The sequence below is a fragment of the Juglans microcarpa x Juglans regia genome, chromosome 7S, assembly GCF_004785595.1.
Source record: "Juglans microcarpa x Juglans regia isolate MS1-56 chromosome 7S, Jm3101_v1.0, whole genome shotgun sequence".
In the NCBI taxonomy this organism is placed as follows: domain Eukaryota; kingdom Viridiplantae; phylum Streptophyta; class Magnoliopsida; order Fagales; family Juglandaceae; genus Juglans; species Juglans microcarpa x Juglans regia.
The window spans coordinates 4,304,913-4,324,627 of NC_054607.1; the positions used below are offsets into that span (position 1 = coordinate 4,304,913).

The following is a 19,715-nucleotide window of genomic DNA, read 5'->3' on the forward strand; positions in this document are numbered from 1 at the left end:
CTATTTTTTGAAGATCATATGACTTTGCCATCCTGAGACAACTTTAAGAAATGCAACTTTGAGACAACAATGATAAATTAACTCTTTATTCAAAAAAATAAAACATATGAAGAGTACTACAATTACAAAGAGATTTATAAAAGTAAATTTACAAATTAACGTGACTTATACGAATCTCTTTATGGTTAAAAGTAATTTTTCAAAACATATATTCCCAAAAAAGCAAGTATGATTTCCTATTGGTTGCATGGTTATACTTTATGAAAAATTCTAAACATACACCACTTAAAAATATGTGATTTTATCATTTTACTCTCATAATTTATGAATCACATATTTTTAAGTGGTGTGCAGGTTGTGAGGCTTCTATGTAGCACGACTCATTCTTTATTGGTTTCATAGTTAATTATACTTTTAGTTATTGGATTTTTGTACCCGTAAAAGATATTTCTATGCTAAAAATGAGAGTTATTAATAAAATTTGAGGTATCATTATTTTTTTATGAAAAATAGAAATAAATGCACAAACCGACCTGATTTGGAAAGACCATTCAATATTTCTTGCACTTAAAAAAAAAAAAAAATCTAATGATCTGCTCGATCCGCGGCATCCGCCCAAGGTAAGCAGAATCGGCCAGTCAAAATCCTGGGAAATGGTTTCCAACATCGCTCAAAACACAATGTCCTGTGTCTCCGCTCAAAGTGAGCTGATTCCCAATCGAAAACCTGGGAAATAGTTTCCAACATTACTCAAAACAGTGTCCTAGAAGTCAACTCACCTGCTCGTCAATGAATTCCAGAAAGATAACTAAGAAACTGACCCCTTGAAATCCTAGGGCAGACGACAAGCTTCTCTCACTCTTGAGGCAGTACTAAACAAACTGAGTGCAAGAGCGAGTTCCTTCCCTATACAAACGGTTTCTTCCAGTTTTCTTGGAAATTTCTAGTTTGCTCAGCTCTTCAAGACCTGAATCTGAGGACGACCTATGAAGACTACTTTCCATGAGTGGATCAGATCATTCCATTCTCAAAACATCTTCCCAACTTATTTGCAAACTCTCACTCACAAGAACTTCCAAACAGAAAACAATCCAGATATCATGATGGCATTAAAGTTGGTCACAGAAATGGTGTTAAGATGAGGAACTACAAATGGGAATGACGGGTGAATGGTGGTGCTGGAAGGATACTCTGATAGACATGATTCCAAGAACATACAGCAAACAACCCAAGCTGGAAGCTGAGCTTCTGGCAGGAACATGCATGGTCAGGGGAAGAAGGACGCAAAAGAGAGTGAATGTATAATATGGCATCATAAGGATAAACATCCGTAGAAGAAAGAAATTAAAGAAATATCAAGCTGGCAGCTTTATCGATGAACGTATTGCAACATGTTTTAATATTCATATCAACTTTGACCAAGTTAAGCAGGTAATGCTAGAAAAAGACCTTGGGCCTATGTCTTTCACTTTTGTAATAGATAGTCGTGTGCATGCCTGCTGTGAGATCAGCCCAATTGTAGTCTACTTGGCAAGAACTTTTTTTAGGGGGAATTGTTTTAAACGACATGATACAAATTATAATATCTTTCCGCATGTTAACATATCACTTATAATGAGACACATTATAACTTTAAAAAATTAAAAAAATTAATTATTTTTTAATATAATTAACGTGGAAAACTTATAAATGATATGTTGGGTGCGTAAAAAATAAGACTTACTTTCAGTCAATTACATATGCATGACACAAAAGCTACGTAAGATCAAGTTAACATGCACCGTCCAAATTATACAACTTTTTTATGCACGTAATTAGTGGCAATATATTTTAAGTAGTTTTTGGTAGACAATGCAGTACGTACGATGAACCAATCAAATGTTGTATCGTGCTAACAAAACTTTTTGTATTATCTCCCGACAGAAGCCACCAAGCTCGATCGATCGTACGTATATTTAATTTTAACCAGGGATTAATGCATGCATTCAGTGTAACTCATGCGAAACAGCTAGCAAGGATCGAGAAGAACAAGACGTATTATTTAGGATAAAGAAAAAAGGGTTTCGATCGTCAAGTTTTCCTTTGTTCCATAATTATAAGTGCATGTCCTTCTCTTGTGAAGTTCATATTAATGCAGCAGCAGTACTGCATGCTTGTTTGACCACGGGCTAATTTTAGTTTTTTAACCTTCATGACGATCGATGAGGGGGAAAAGTCGCTCTCGGAGTTTTGATCTAAGGACTCAGATCAAGTTCCTGATCTTGCTATGTGCGGGACCCAGAGAACGCGTCTCACATGTTGAAGCTCACCTCAGAAAAAACATCATTTTCTCTGTTTTTTTATTTATTTTTTGGGCAGTGAGCATTCTGTCTCTTTGATTGTCTACTTCATCAATAAGTTTTTGATTTTCCACCAATATCTCAATGCGATATAGATCAGAAGAGGAAAACAGACAGGACTGATGGCGATCGATGCATTCAGCTAAACATATGGATGGATGGATGGATTTTGGCTTGTGATTGTGAGAGAGAGCCTTTGAAATGCAGAAAAACAAAACACACGCTTACAGTTGGAGAGCATGAAAGAAATTAATAATGCATATTGTTGAAACAAATGATGGGTTCTCTCAGCACAGCCTGTGTGTTCTTTTTTTCCTGATCCTCTACAAAAGGAAAGCACCAACCAAAGTTGAAACCCCCCCCCCCCCCCCCCCCCCCCCCCCCCCCCCCCCCCCCCCCCGGAGGGGGGGAAAAAAAGAAGGTCTAATTCCTCTAAGGAAAAATAAAGAAAACGACCCAAATGAAAAGCTGGGAGATAGACAAAGCTTCTTGAGGCAAAAGAAACAGAACCTGATGCAAAAGGAGGGATAGAACAGTGACAGATTGGTTAATCAGATGCCTATATATCTCAATGATCATTATAGAATTGTACCTTCTAAACTAAAAAACCACTCTCTGTCCCTTAAATCTGCCCAAACATCCTTTAATGGTAGGGTCTTATATTCTCATCGTTAGGTGGGAAATATATATATATATATATGTGATTCGCGGAGAGTCGAAGTTTTTACGTTCAATCAAGAACGTGGATTTCAGGACTTGATTGTGACAATTGACCTGAAAATTCCCTGCTCTAAGAAGCTTGCTAGAAACATCATGTCTAACTCATAGGACCTAGGTTTAGATGATATTAACTGAGCTACACTTTCACTCGGTTTAGTTTTTTGAAAAGAAAGGATGAACCAGATAGGAGTTTGTTTTAAAAAGTTTACAATATTTCATATGTGTCTCTACTCAAGTTTCGCCACCCGAATTCTTGGAATCAGGATCATTTTACAGTGAAGTTCAAAGGGAAAAAAAAAAGTGCAAATTAAGAGGACGAAACTGCTATTGCTCATTTTGCATTTAAACAAAAAATCACTAGGTTACAAATGAATGAGTTGCACACCAATGCAGAGATGTGTAAAACTAAACAAGTTTTGCTAGCAGATGATTAGAGTGTTGAGTAATAATCCTACATTACCGTTTTGAGCATGTTTATAAGAAATGAATAATCATCTCTTATAGAATCAGTTTTATGAGATGAGTTAGGCTTATAAATTTCTTCATGGTATCAGAGTGTCACAGGACGAATGTGAGCTCACATTACTTATCCCGTGACAAAGGACTAGAAAAAATACTGACCTGCACATGAGATAGGGTGTTGAGGAATAATCTCACATTGCATGTGGACAAAATCTTGAACATTTTTATAAAGAATGAATAATCCTCTCTTATATAACTAATTTTATGAAATGAATTAAGCTCATGAATTTCTTTCTGAATTCAAATTTTAAAGATGAGAGGTGGAAAAATGGTGCCAGCCAAGCCTAATTGACTTGTGCTTATGAAGAAGGCTATATTAATTTTTTCAATCACTCACCAGTTTTTTCTTGCAAAATCTCAAGGAATATCAATCCAACTTATGCCTCCAAAATATGAATGAAACAGCCAAAGAATATTAAATTAGGGGTAATATATTACAAAATACCAACCTAGCATCATGATTGGACATTTCTAAACTTTTTCTGAGACAAAACTGTCAGATGAGCATCCATTAATACCACTATCTTTAAAATTTCTCTTATCATTCATTACTTCTGGATATAATTTAGTTTTTGTTTTGGGTGTACTAGCTATGTATTTATTATTGAATAAATTGGTATGTAAATATTTTATACACAGCTCCACATTCAAAGCATCTTTCTGCTAATTAATATATTAATACACTAATTTGCAGACCAATAATGGAACCTCAGTATAATAATGGTTAAGGCTGCAGTGCATAAATCTTTTGCTGAACCCCAGAAACTGGATTTTCAACTAACAGCCTCTTAAAAAAATATTAGCCAAATTTTTTAAGGGTATCTTTACGAACCTGAATTCCACTACCTACCCTTTTTTCCATATTCACAGTATATTTTAAGAGTAGGTGAGGTAATAAAAGTTACTTGATTCAATGGGCCTAGTCAGAATCTCACCACTGCCAACCTGGGATTCCTTTTTATGCTCTTTAATATTCTAAACTCATTTAACTTTTGTTAAAGGAGCGGTTCTACCTTCTAACCTTTTCCTGGATTTATTTTTTATTTTTTTTTATTCTGGACTGTGAAAAGGGAACAGAAGCTTCTGCATTTGGTTAAGTATGAAAATTACAGGAGCCCAAAATCAGGCAGAAATTATGGTTGACCCCATCTGAAGATAACCAAATGTCCTAATCATTCAAATTAGACTTTTCTGAGTGCAAAGTCCCACTTACACAGCTGGTTACAACCAAATCAGAATCAAATCTACCAGATTTATATGATTTAACTGTTAACACTGTGCAATTGACATGACCCAGATGCAATTTATGAAAACAATCGTCAAATTTCTTGTCCAAGTGGTATAATACTTCTGATATAAACGACAAGATGCCAAACAGGATTGAAAATGAAAGCTGCGAGAAAACCTTTCCTCTAATTAGCACTGTAATTAATATCTTACATATGGTGCTGTATGACTTTTGCACCAAAAGACAGAATTGGTTATGGGATTTTACACTGGATACTTCTAAAGAAAAAAAACTTATCCAGGAAAATAAGACAACAAAATCACATTGACATGAAAATCGAAAAGAAAACAGAGGGGAAAAAAAAAAAAAAAAAGTTCACTTCATTTGACCTAAAGATGAATGGTTCAGTAGTTCATGTAATGGTCTGAAATAAATATCTTTGTATATACAGCAGCCTCTTCGAATCTCGGGGCCTTGAATTGATGAGTGGTGCAATCAGAGCTCAGATTATACATATGATGCTTGATCTGAGCTTGGATGATATCAATACTTATCTTGGATCACAACTTTGCTGTTATTAAACTCATTTCCAAGCAAAACTTGATTTCCCCATTATTTTTTCCTAACCACGGAATCTTTATGGCTGCATTGCTGATTCCTGGCTAGGATTTTGACCAAAACCCATCTGTACAATGGTTTGCAGGTCATCTTCACCGAACATTGGAAACTGGAAACAAAGGGAGATTTAGATAGAGTAATAAATTTTTGCAGGCTAGAGGAAAGAGTCGAAAATGACTTTGTTCTTTTCCCTGAATACCGTGGAAAATTACTTACTTGAGAAACGCTCTCCCTATATCCATTCAGTGGAGGTAATGGCACGCTGAGACTTTGGCATAGTGCAGTATCTAAGGGGTACACTGAGCATTGGGTCGCTGTCCCATTAGATATGTTGCTATGCAGTGCTGGATCTTGCTGGGCCTGGTGAGCATAAAAAGCAGATGCTCTGGAATCTAATCGGAATATTGCGTGTGGCAAAGGGTTGTTTGATTGAAATATCTAAAAAACAAAAGATGAAGAGAGATTCCAGTTCAGGAAAATGGGAATGTAGAGAGAAAGGAAAGCTCTTGCGTAAAAAAGAATAAAACTTACATCTTTAGATATCAGAGTATCCATGTTCAAATCCAGCCTGGTATTGACAGAAGACAATTTCATGGAGAGGAACTGCATCCAACACATACAGAGTACAAAACCCAATTAGCAAGAAAACTTCAATTATCAAACACCTTTCACGAACTGTTGATTGACCAAATTTTAACTAACCTCGACTTGACGTTGCAACGATTGGACGTAGTTTATAATTTCGTCGAGCATAAGTGCTTTTCCTGTTACCTAAAATGGGGGAATCATAGCCAATATTACTAAAGGAAAAATTCAAGTAATCAATCCTCTGTATTCAAAGTTGGGGATTTTCTCAAAACCTTATTGCAACCAGGTACAAGATCTTGCAGAAACTTCATCCTTTCGCTAATCTTCTCTCTTCGGACCTGTTGAAAACAGAGAAATGTAAATGGGGAAGCTTGGCAAGACATAATATGAAGATCTGGAGAGAATTTCATTCATAATTCTCACCCTTTCGGCGAGACTATGGCTGTCAGTAGCCTGACCCCTTCTTGCTCTGACATGAATGTAGTCCTTGGGAGGCTCAGGAGGCTTTGTGTTAGTTTTGCTCTGTTTCTCATCCCCTGAACTGCTAGTACTGCCTTTGGCTTCCTCCTCTGCTTTAACAGGGCCATTTTCCTTTCCATTAGCCTCATTCGGCTTGCATCGCTTCGCATTCGAATTACCATTAGCTTCAGCCACCTGAAATCAAAGCAATCCCAGATTTATTAGATGCTCGACCAAATTAAAATCGGAAAACTGGATGAGATTTGACTTCTCGAGTCCATACCTTTGTACTATTGGCAAATGGTGATGATTTCGGCTCCTTTGCTTTCCCCTTGGAAGCGGTTTTTCTTTTCCTGGGATTCAAATCATTGGAGCCTTTCAACCCCGTCTCCACGTCTGGAATTTGTTCAGAGATTGTGGATTCCTCTTGAGAACACGCCAGTTCAGTTCGATCCTGCATTGGAGAACTGTAGTTTTCCTGGCCACGCATTTGAGATCCGACTGCTTTCAGAGAAGGACTGCTTGAAACTCGGGAGAGGCTCTCAGTTTCCACTAATAGATTCGATCTATAAAGTGCTTCAGCGTTGTTTAGTCCGAATTGGCTCGTCCGATCATTGAAACTCCGGCTGGCAAAGCGGGAGAACTTGGCCGCCCTCTCTGCAAACCCAGGATCAGCAGAGAATTCTGCCACACTGGAATTCAAAGGCATTGATTTTCCCAAACTGGGTAAGTTTTCTTTTATCAGGTGATCCATCCTAGGCACGTTTGGCTTAGGAGGAGAATTCAGAGGTGTACTATAACAAGAAGTGTTGGCACTGTTATTTCCACCAATGTAAGAAGCCAAAAATGGCCGAGAATGCGGCGAGATGTCACCGGAGTTGCCAATGTTTCCCAGCTTTCCAATCAACTCCCTGATCACAAAGCTGTCATGGGACAAGTTGGTATTCGACGCTGCAGGGGAGGACACAATTGAACTCAGGGCTGAATCAAAGTGTATGCCATGATCCGTGGACTTTTCCCAGCTGGGATTCCGAAGGCAATCTGGGGATTGGTCGGACATGCAATTCAGGTCGGTCCCTCGAGTTTCCATGGCCGATGATGAAAGAGAATGCCAAATGGATGACATTGAAGCTGAGGATTCAAAATGCATTCCTGCATTTTGAAAGAACTCGTTCTCCATGGAGAAACAAACAAACAAATAAATAAAAGAGGCTAAAATCCAACAAAGTTGAGGGCTTAAAACTGATGGTTCAGCAGTTAAAGGTCTAAACTTGTTGAAAGGCTTGGGGGGGTCCTGCTTTATTTTGGTGTTAATATAAAGCAAGGTTTTGTGGCAAACACAAGAGAGGTTGGAGAATGATTGAATGTGGGCTCAAAATGATTGCATTTAGCATTTGAGCTAATTGGGAAGAGTTGGGTGAGAGAGAAGGAGAATAAGTTTGGTCAAGAAAAGCTAAGCAAAAGCTCAGAGAGAGAGAGAGGTGGGGGGAAGGGGATGGGTAGTGTGGGGATGAAGATAAATAGCCAAGAAAGAACAGAAAAAACAAAACAACAACCAGAAAAAAATAATAACCATGAAAGAAAAGTCTGTATTTGACCCTTTTTTTTAAAGTTCTGTTTTCATATTTCTTTCATAATGGTAAATTCTTATTTCTTTATCTCCCTCCGCAAAAGGTGGAAGGACTAAAAGCCAGGTGTTGCTGGGCCTTGGACGTCACAACAGTAAGTACCTAATGTCCTGCCCAACTCCTCTGCACAGATAGATGATCTGTACGTTGGCCATGATTCATGAAACTCTTTAAAGAAAGGTCTGAGATTCGTTTCTGTTTTCTTTCTTTCTTTTTCTTGTTCTTTGTTCTTTATCTAAGCAAAATAGATTAGTAGAGCCATCCATAGAAAAGAGAGTATGGTATTTAAAAGTCAATGGAGCTTGAAAGCATTGGTGCAACATGTAGCAGAAAAAAAATGGCCAGACAAAATCCTGTACAGAAGAATTATGCAGAACAATGGGGATGTGAATTGGCGAGCATTACAAAAAGCATGAATTGGGGGTTGAGAGTCAATTCTTGAGGTCCACAATATCTAAGCCAAGAAAAAGAAGATAAGAGGAAAAAGTCCATAATAAGTGGTCATGAACGTTGAATAAGTCCAGACTAAGCTACAATTCTACCGATTGCTATAGGAGAGGTGCAGAACAGAAGTGCTCCTTCGAGGATCGCCTCACTCATTAAAAAGAAAATCAATATATATTTTAGAATAATTTTAGATACCGTCTTAAGATAGATAAACTTCGGCACTCCCATTTTTTAAAGGAAGTTTGTAATGAAAAAATTTATGGATTTAATTCATCTCATAAAATCAGTTTTATAAGAGATAATTACTCATTTTTTATAAACATATCTAAAACTTTATCTACATGTAATATGATATTATTCCTCAATACCTCACAACACCTTCCTTTATATACATGTCAATATTTTTTCTAATTCTTGTCACGGGATAAATAGTGTAGGCTCTCATTCGTCCTGTGGCAGGTTCTGATATCATGAAGAAATTCATAGGTCTAACTCATCTCATAAAACAGGTTCTACAAGAGAGAATTGTTCATTTCTTATAAACATGTCTAAGATCTTATTTATAGATAATGTGAAATTATTCCTCAACACACAAAATTTACATATTCTAAAATTACAAGTATCGTTTATCAGTTTTTATGGTAATTGTTCCGATAAACTTATATATCAAGGACACGCGACCAAAAACAAGCTTGAAAATAAGATATTTTCGGAAGTGTCGACTTCACATAAGAAGCCGACTGGTTTTCATGTGATGAGTAGAGCTCAGTTTCTTAGAACTACAAGCAAAGAACACCAGTCCCCTACCCGTGGCTGTGGATATTATTGATGGTACTTGTTTCCCAATCTAAAGGCAAGGAAGAACAAGTTTTCTCAAGTTTTTATTACCCCCCATCAGATTTGGCTGCAGCGTGCACAATTTGGCAACTTCATGAGGTGATTGTGGTACCCTACAATCTTTGGTTTTGTGCCATGACCAAGGCAATATTGATGACCATAGATGCTTTGGGCGGTGCATTTACATGTTCATGACGTGGGCTTGAGAAGATTATTCAAACTAAAATTTTATTTGCGTGGCGTAGAAAGAAGAGCAGTTTTAAAATTACCGCGTTTGGTTTTGAAGAAGAGATAAAATGAGTTAAGATTAAATTTAAAAATTAAATAAAATATTGTTAAACTATAATATTTTAATATTATTTTTATTTTAAAATTTTAAAAAATTAAATTATTTATTTTATTTTGTATAAAAATTTAAAAAATTTGTAATCAAAATGTGTGTCTCTCACTTCGGCTTGTAATCGAAGAACTATAATGTACGTTTGAGTAATAAGATGAAATGAAAAATTTTGAAAAATTTTTCATAATTTTCTTCTCAACATCACTCAAACACAACATACTCATCAATTCAAATTTTCAATTTTATCTAATCATTACATAATCATCATAACTTTTACAAATTTTAAAACAAAATATAAAAATCAATACAACTTTTTTGAAATTCAAAACAAAAATTATATTCAAACAATTTTTTAACTTTATAATATTTTTATTCAATTATTTCTCATTTTTCAAAACCAATAAAATATTTCAAGTTTTAACACAAATAATTTAACTATTATTCACAAAATTTGAAATATTCCAAGCATTCAAACGAGCTATAGTACTCAATATGTGATTCAAGTTTTTTTTTTTTCTAAAATCATATATAAAGCTTAATATTAATTTACTAAATAAATATTCAATAAGTGATACATCCTTTCTTGGTCTATCGCCTTTTTTGTTTAAAAAAAAAAGCTTTCATGCACTGTATTGACTGAGATTAATACATTGTCGATTAAAAAAAATATATGTAACTAAATCCATTTATGGGTTGAAATTAAAAATATTTGGTCTATTTTATGATTGATAATGTGAGTCAGTAATTTATTTTCCCAACGAAGTCCATTTTGGTCTTCTGTGAGAGTTTTTTCTTTTAATTTCTCAATTTAATAATTGAGAACATTTAAACTGTTTAACAAAAGAATAAAGTTGTGTTTCGATATAGAGCAATGCTCGTCGATACTTGGCATCAAATTAAAGTCCTACATCCTAGTAGTACTACAACATAATAGATTGATCATTATAACATATACGTTAAATCACAACTTATCTAAGAAATTTAAACTGATACAAAGAGATAAATTTAATTATTTAAATTATATTCTAACACACCTGAAATATATATGGCTCTATATGTCCTTCTCCTTGCTCACATACGACGAGCTTCAACGCTATTATATATTATTCTTATGCTTATTTTAATTTGGCATAGGAGCACTCCCCATGAATCCAAGATCATGAACCATTTTTTCCAATTTTATAAGCTTCTTCCCAATCCAAGCCAATGCAAAGGAATGTATGGCCACAATAAATTGGGTACTGGCTAAGAGATTGGTGGGAGAATGGACTTCCTGAGTCAAAACAAGAACTAGGGCTACATCAATGATGATGAAATTTATATGAAATTAGATCTCTATTAATTAGTTCTATGCAATCAATTATATAGCTTGATATCTTATTAGATCATGTCCAGCATATTGTTGTCAATCCATCACTGACTTGAAGAAATTTATAAGCCTAACTCATCTCATAAAACCGGTTCTACAAGATAGGATTGCTCATTGCTTATAAACATGCCCAAGACCTTGTAACAACCAAGGTGGGATTATTCCTCAATACTCTCCCTCACTTGCAGGTCAGTATTTTTTCTGGTCCTTATCACGGGATAAGTAGTGTGAGCCATCATTCGTCCTGAACCTAGCTCTGATACTATGAAGAAATTTATGAGTCTAACTCATCTCATAAAACCGGTTCTACAAAAGATGATTGTTCATTGCTTATAAACATGCCCAAGACCTTGTACACAACCAATATGGGATTATTCTTCAACATGACTAATTATCTATATATAGTACTGGAATATTATCCAATAAATATGGAAAGCCACTGATTATAAGATTGCATTTTGGAGGGCTCATGATAATTATAATTACCCTTTTTCTTTGCTAAATCCGATTAAGAAATAAAGGAGCAATGATACACTCCCAATATTATTTTTTGATGATTTCTAAAAATAATTTTGTAGAAATTTGAGATTTAAATTAGATTAAAATAGAGTATTGATACATGTACGGAGAACTCTTTATACAACTATATTTTAAAATGAAGATATTTATAAAAAATAATATTACTTTTATAAATTATTTTATAAGAATGACCCTCATAATTATATAAAAAGTTGTAAATATCATTTTCGTTTTATCTTTTAGATAGATAAAAATATATATTAAGGTCGTACGCTACGGAACAAATGAAGGATTACTGCCTTGGATGTGAGGATAATAAAACAGATATAAGTATATATTAAGAAATGATATTTACAGTCGTGATGTGTATAAATGTCATGTAATATCTTTAAAAAAAGTGAAAAAATATAAAATTTATTTGAAAAAAATTAATTTTTTAATAGTAAATCTCATTTTTTTTAAAATAATTATACAACGTTTACACTCTACGATTGTATATAAGATTACTCTACATATTAATCATTGATGTCTATGGTCTATTATCAGACCAAATTTTAAGCCACCGACAACCTGTCTTCGGAAAAGTCTTGGAAGGTAATGAAGTGCATGATATGAATACTATTGGTGGGAAAAAGATGATATTATAAAGTGGGTTTGTTCAAGAAGATAACCATCTTTTCGTACTACGTACCTTATATGTAGAACTTAGAGTTATGGTATTTGAGTAATGTTTTATGCTACACTTACGTCTTATTATTTTTATTGTTGACGTGGCATTATGTATTACATTGACTTTTCTTGAAAAAAATAAAACTTAATTTAAGGGTTATGGTAGAATATCTATGTAAATTAAGTTCTCTATAAGATGGGCACAAGTTTGAAAGAAAATGATTAAGTGCAAGTTCAAAACTAATCCTAGATGATAAGTCTTGAAGTTCAAATATCGTTTATCGTTCTATTATTCTTAAGGAGCGATGTTACTTTGCCACTCATATTTGTCCGCTGTAACTTTTCATTTTTTTTTCAATTTTTTTATTCATATTTTTTATCATTTTAAAATATAAATATATATATATAAATATCAATACACTAATAATCACTTCCTTAACTATTACATAAAAAAAATTAAAATATATGAAGTGTTAAAATAAGGCGTCAAAGTAGCATTATTCTATTCTTGAGTGTACTATGCATGTCTTTTGGTTTTTGTTCTTTTCGAGAATTTTGTTAGGCGGAGAAGGCGGCGAATTTTGTTGTGGTTGGCGAAGAGGATGGTAAAGCTCAACTATAAGTGGCGATGGAGAGAGACAGACTCATATGTTGGATCGAATTGGGTACTCAACATATGAAAAGCAATGATGTGTCACTTGTTTTTAACAAGTCCGGATAAAAGATGAACTCATTTTTTCCCCCCACAATTTGGTGACGGGTTCATTCCAAATAATCAGCTTACACTTTAGGGACAACTTGAAATCCCCATTGAATTTATTGAACGTGTCTATCTATATTAAACTAGGAAACAAGAAAAACAAGAACCAAACTGAATTAATGTATCCTATTCATGTTAGGTACAAAAGAAGAAAGTCCAATGTAAACTAAAAGAGAGTCGACATCAATTTCTTGTCATCATCATGTACCTCTCAAGTTGAACAAAATAGAAACATTATCCATTACTGTGTAGCATTTATGTTATGCGGCAAGTTCTGATCTTTTGGACTTAGATAATCCAATATCTATGAACTATATATGATCCCTAGCTAGGGTAGCCCTACAATCTAAAATTTGTAATGAATATATATATATATATTTATATATAAAGAATTCTATGCATCAGCTACTATTCACTTTCACATTTCATACTTATAGTTTTTTTTTATAAGATGTGAGGTCATTTTTTATAGGATGTGAATGTATTTTTCATAAAATGTGGGGTGTGGAATAATAAATAGTGACTGATAAGAAGAAGTTTTTTATATGTATATATATTAATTTTTTTTACCAACCCTCGTGGGACACATTCATGATATATGAGGGTCATAATGGCTTGAATGATCATATGCCATGATCATAGAAACACTTACTTAATCATGGTCATGACCATGATGATATTGATGAACCTAAGCCTACGCGGGCCGACATCTAACAAAACATCATGTTATTAGCTTCTAATTTATGATCAACACTGACTAATGGTAGTGGTATTTCACATGGGATTTTCACGTTGGGAATTTATATTCAAAAGTCTGTTGATAATTATTGTGGTAGTTATAGAGCATATATTTATTGAGTAGCTCTGAAATCTGGTCAAAATCTGACTTCCCAACTTGTTCTGCTTGAACATTTGTTTCCTTTGTATTGCTGTCGAGGGGCAACTCCACCGTCCTCCCTGCCAACAAGATTGCTTATTTATTTCTGGCTGCTGCTATCCTATTGACCAATTTCTGACACATAGATCTCACGCATAGGTAAAGTTGATGAGTGTTCTTTTATTACTATAAACTTGGCTGGTAAATGCTGATAAATCTTATTCTTATTATAAAATATATCTACGTATCGTATTAAATTATGATAATTTATAGATTTATTTTTATAAAAATTTTTTGCAACTATGACACTTTTCAACTTGACCATTTGAGCTATCTTTCCATCTATGTTATCGTTTTCTTTAACTATCGGGAAGAAGAGAATGTGAGCTACTTCATCAGCCAATCTAGTGAAGCGAAATGCAGCACCTCACAGTTTTTAAAAAAATTATACTTATCATTTTCTATACACACCAACATGTAATTTATCATTTTTATCATTATATTTAAACACGCATATTTATATATAAATATACGTATTTAAATAGAACGATAAAAATGACAAATTATATATTTGTGTATGGTGTAAAAATGATAAGTAGCATTTCTTTGATTTCTAACTTTGTCACTACAATTTGCCAGTTGTATTGTCTAAAACCACCATTCAAGGTGGTTACTCCCTTAGATCTTTTGATATTCGGGGGGATTCATGAAGAAAATTAATCGTACAAGATTCAAATAAATAAGTCACTCGCAAGTATTTGTGAAAAAATAGATCTCATTTTAAAAAAAGTAAAAAAGTTTATTTTTTATAATTAATAAGACTCATTTTTTTATAAAAGACTTATACGAAACTTATTTATTTGAAATTTATATTTAGTATTATTCATTGTTGAATACCATTTCATTGGTCTCGTAGTCTTTTTTTTAAATTGTCTCCTCAAGTGTACCGCTAGTGAATTTATTTTTTTAAATATTTTAAAAAAAAAACTACCACTAATAAGTTTGTATTTTTTTTAATAATTAAAAAAATTAAAATACATAAACAGTACATTTGAGGGTGCAAATTGAGGAGCTGAGTAGCACCATTTATTTACTCCCGAGTGTCTTACTAATTATAATAGTTGTTGGGTGGCTTAATGAAATGCTTATGAATGAAATGCTTACTCTGCCCCAAAAAGGGGGGGAAAAAACTACACCTATTTAGTACACCAAGTCGGATGACATTACTTTCAGGACTCAAAACCCAACCAGAGTGGTTGGAATTGTATCAACACATAAATGCATGTTTATCTTATTTTATTTTTTATTTTCGAAAGAAAGTATTTCATTGATACGAGGATTACACCATACAAGCTAAATCATCCAAAACCATATTTTTGACCTTTGGAAGGCCATCCTCTAACCAAAAATAGTCACTAACATCATCAGATATAGCTAGTTTAGCTGTTGTGTAAGCAACTCTATTAACAGGTCTATGAACAAAAACAATTGCCAAGTTGGATTACACACCAGAATTTGCTGTAAGTCATCTGTTAGTTGTCACAACCATCAGTTGTCATCTTTTTTAGAACTTACAGCAGGAATGACTACTTTGGCATCTCCTTTGAAAACAACATGACGTAGACCTAGATCGAGGCATAATTCCATTGCTCTATGAAGAGCTTCTCCTTCTACTTGAAAGACTTAAGTGGATGTGATCCCTTGAAGCTGTCAAACAGGCTTGTAAACTACCTGTATAGTCCATGATAACTATCCCCATCCTCATTCTACCATTGACCTTATCAAATGCTGCATCAAAATTAACTTTGACATAAGGCAAATGAGGAGGCTTTCATGTCTAAGTTAGACCTCTACTTATGCATCCTTCAGCTCGACTCCTATTGACTGTAGTGTACTCTCTGAACAAAGAGAGCTCAGACTGAGCCCTTCCTGTAACTATGCCAGGTTGTAAAAATTGTACTCTCTAAACACATAAATGCATGTTTGATAAGGAAAAAAAAAAAAAAAAAAAACATGAGAGAGAGAAGTGCAAGTCCTGGCCAAAAAGAAATAAAAAGACGAAAAATTCTTCCTTTACTATTCACTACTCCATATTCTATAAAAAATATCTCAATATCTTATGAAAAATACTCTCATATCCTATAAAAAAATTATTAGTGTGAAGTGTAAGAGTGAATAATAATTAATGCATATTAAATTCCTAAAAAAAACAAACTGAAAAGTGAAAATTAATATTTTTTGGGGGAAAAAATATAAAGAGTGCAGGTTGCATTATATATTTTTTGTCCTTTTTTTTTTTTTTTTTTTTTATGATCAATACTTTGTGTTGTACGTACATGACCCATGCAAATAATATTCATATAGACCGAACCAGTTTTGAATTAGGTTGTCTGTTCCTTGTCTTGTCTTGCACTTGACATGAATACAACTTGAAAAAGTTATCAAAATATTATAACCGCATTCGGCTTCAAGAAGAGTACATGACAATAATTTTGTCCCTCCAATTTCCGTCCAAATGCAAAGAGCCCAAACAAATTTCTCTCTAAACTTTGTAACCTTGATGTTGACGACACTCACTCGCCTCCCAAATAATACATCTTACTAAGTGTTTATCCTAACAACTTTAGATTCTCCTTATTCACATTCAACCTACCAACTATCGTCCAGGGCTAATTGCCAAACTCAGTATCTGAGTTTATACAATTCGAGACTTCATATTTCGGTATTTGAAAAATTGATATCTGAATTTTTTTACCGCTTGCTATTTGTTTTCTTTTTTTACTTAGTAATTAAGGACGTGATTTTAAGTGTACTGAATAATTTTTTTTTAATTTTTTAAAAATATTTAAATATATTAAAAAATGTAAAAAAAAAAAAAAAACTAAAAAGTGAAGAGGCAGTAACTTTGAGCGGATTACTTTGGACAGTAGAGTAATCCGACTCTATTAATTTATATTACTCACTTTACCTTCTTGATATAGCACCACAATGTGTGATACAACGTGGTTTATTAAACAAATTTAAAAAATATATATTCAAAACAATTTGATGCCCAAAAAATTCAAAAAGATGAAGATTAAAATCTTAAATTCCCTTTTTTTTAAATAAGCCATGTGACGCAATATTGTGGTGCCACATTAAATAGAACAAAATAAATACTGAAGACTAATCTCACATTATTTGTGGACAAGGTCTTAGGCATATTTGTAAAAAAAAATGAGCAATTTTATCTTGTTGAACCGATTTTATGAGATGAGTTAGGTTCATTCAGAACTTGCCACAAGATAAATGAGGCCCACAAAGGACCAGGAAAAATACTGGACTGAACGTGAGAAAGGGTGTTAAAGAATAATCACACATTACTTATGGACAAGGTCTTGGATATGTTTATAAGGAATGAACAATCCTCTTTTATAGAATTGATTTTATGAGATAAGTTAGGCTCATGAATTTCTTCATGGTATCAGAGCCTGTCACAGGACGAATGTAAGTTCATACTATTTCGTGAAAATGACTAAAAAAAATACTGGTCTACACGTGAGGGAGGATATAGAAGAATATTTCAATATTATCTGTGTATAAGATCTTGGACATATTTATAAAGAATAAATAATCCTTATTTATTGAACCAGTTTTATGAAATGTAAATTAGGTGCATACACTGCACAGTAACATTACTCTTAACTAGAAGGTTGTCACGTGATATTAGTATATCACATGTAAACTTTCGATATACTGACGTGAATGTTGATGCCATGTACGAACCAATCAAATCTAAGGTGATGACATGTATGAACCAATAAAATCTAAGGTGAAAAGTAGCATTGCTTGTTATAATATTTTATTATTCATAAACGCATCCCGTGATTGTGTACAATCATATTCGCAAGGATAACATACTCTATTTAAATGATTGTCACCCTCTTTTTTTCTGAAGTTGGTCTTAGCTGCAAAATCTCATCTTTCAATCATACTATCTTCTTGTTAATTGTTTGGAAAGTTATTTGTCTTTACTAAGGAAATGCCCATTTTCAGACTGATCCAAAAATAAATACATAAAAAAATGAATTATTTTTTTTTCCTAGAAGAGAAAATGATAAAGTGTGAAGGATATAATATTCAAAGATTTGTCTACGTACATAATGGAAACTCTAAAATGAAGTTTGAATAGTGAATTGAGATAATATAAGTTGACAAGAAAATTAAAAATTAAATAAAATATTATTAGAATATTATTTTTTAATATTATTATTATTTTAAAATTTGAAAAAATTGAATTGTTTATTATATTTTGTGTAAAAATTTAAAAAAATTGTAATGATTAGATGAAAATGAATTGAAATCAACTCTGAATCCAAACAGAGCCTTAATACTATTAAATTGGGAATATCAATTAGCAAAGTAAACAAGAAATAGTTTGCTACCTAAGCTATCTTGTATGTACATGAAAACACATTACACTAATTGATAGAATTTTCTTCTATTGGTCTTAATCTAAAGTTGTATAATTCCATATACTAACATAGACAGGAGAATATACAACTAAGATTACGACGTAACACGAACATAATTGTAATTTATCATCTTAAGAAAATTGTATTTTTTTTTTTTTAACTTGGCATATTGCATTTAAATTTTTTTATTTATAAACTGGCGTGGAGGACACAGTATCTACACTGATTATATTTAGTACGTCAATTTCTCTATTCTGAAACACAATCAATTTTCTTTCGCACGTCACATATGATAATTAAATCCATAACTTTTCACTCTTAATTATTATTGAAAAAAGAGAACTTATCCATGGGAATTGGAACTCACATCATCTTCTTCTATTGTTGGACCATGCTACATTACCGCTCCCAGTTAGTTATAGGATTTTATTTTATTTTTTTTACTTTTTCATACATGTATTTTTTAATATTTAAAAAAAATTATAATATTATTAAAAAATATTTTCTTAAATATTAAATTAAAAAATTAAAAAATCAATACGATAGAGTGGAGCCGTAAAATAAAGCGGTAAGAATAGTATTACCTTTTATTATTATTACAAAACGATAAAATAGCAATTGAAGTATGAATTAACGAATAAGACAAGTGGTTTTAAAAAAGCAACGGTGGAGTATTAAAATTCCTTTTTATTTTGCATTTTCTTTACTATAAATTAATTATATCAATTTTCTAATATATCTCTCATTGCTTTGCTTTGGCTTGTCGCTATTTGTTATTAAATTGGAGATTATATTCAAATATTGGTCGGTGGGTGCGTTGTCCAAACACAGAGTTCCCTAAAACCAGCGGCGGTAAACCGCTCAATTTATAAACAAAACGTTGTGTTTGGGGGCTCGCCACAAAATATGCGCAACTGAATATGACATACACGTAGGGTTGTTCTGGTCAATAAAGAGAAATGTTTTAGCCAAAGAGATTTTTAAAAAATTAATCTCATGAGTTGACATAATATGTTAGATTATAAAATTACTTTTATTATAAATATAGATCTAATGTATCATATGAAGTCGTTGTAATTTTAGAGTTTACTTATAGTTATGTTTGGTTGTTAAATCAAACTCAACTCATCTCAAACCAATCATTGATGAGACCTATTACTTTTTCAATTTTTCATAAAAAAGTTAAACCCATCTCAACATACTTTATATATTTCAACCAAAAAAATTAAATCTATCTCAATAGGACTTACAAAATACTATTATTCACAATTCAAATTAACTCATCTCAACATTCAAATGTAACTTTTAGTAGATTTTTTTGTGACTATAGCACTTCTTATC

The 19,715-nt window shown here is 32.9% G+C and overlaps 1 protein-coding gene across 1 annotated transcript; it reads right to left on the reverse strand.

The window, feature by feature from the left end:
* Window positions 1-4,979: 4,979 nt before the first annotated feature.
* On the reverse strand, window positions 4,980-7,969 carry LOC121241363 (transcription factor bHLH62-like). Its single transcript, XM_041139099.1, has 7 exons — window positions 6,758-7,969; window positions 6,439-6,669; window positions 6,288-6,353; window positions 6,130-6,198; window positions 5,959-6,030; window positions 5,644-5,865; window positions 4,980-5,536 (listed from the first exon to the last, which is right to left on the reverse strand). Exons 1-7 carry the CDS (start codon window positions 7,652-7,654, stop codon window positions 5,447-5,449), a joined length of 1,647 nt encoding a protein of 548 aa, XP_040995033.1. The 5' UTR covers window positions 7,655-7,969; the 3' UTR covers window positions 4,980-5,446.
* Window positions 7,970-19,715: the final 11,746 nt, after the last annotated feature.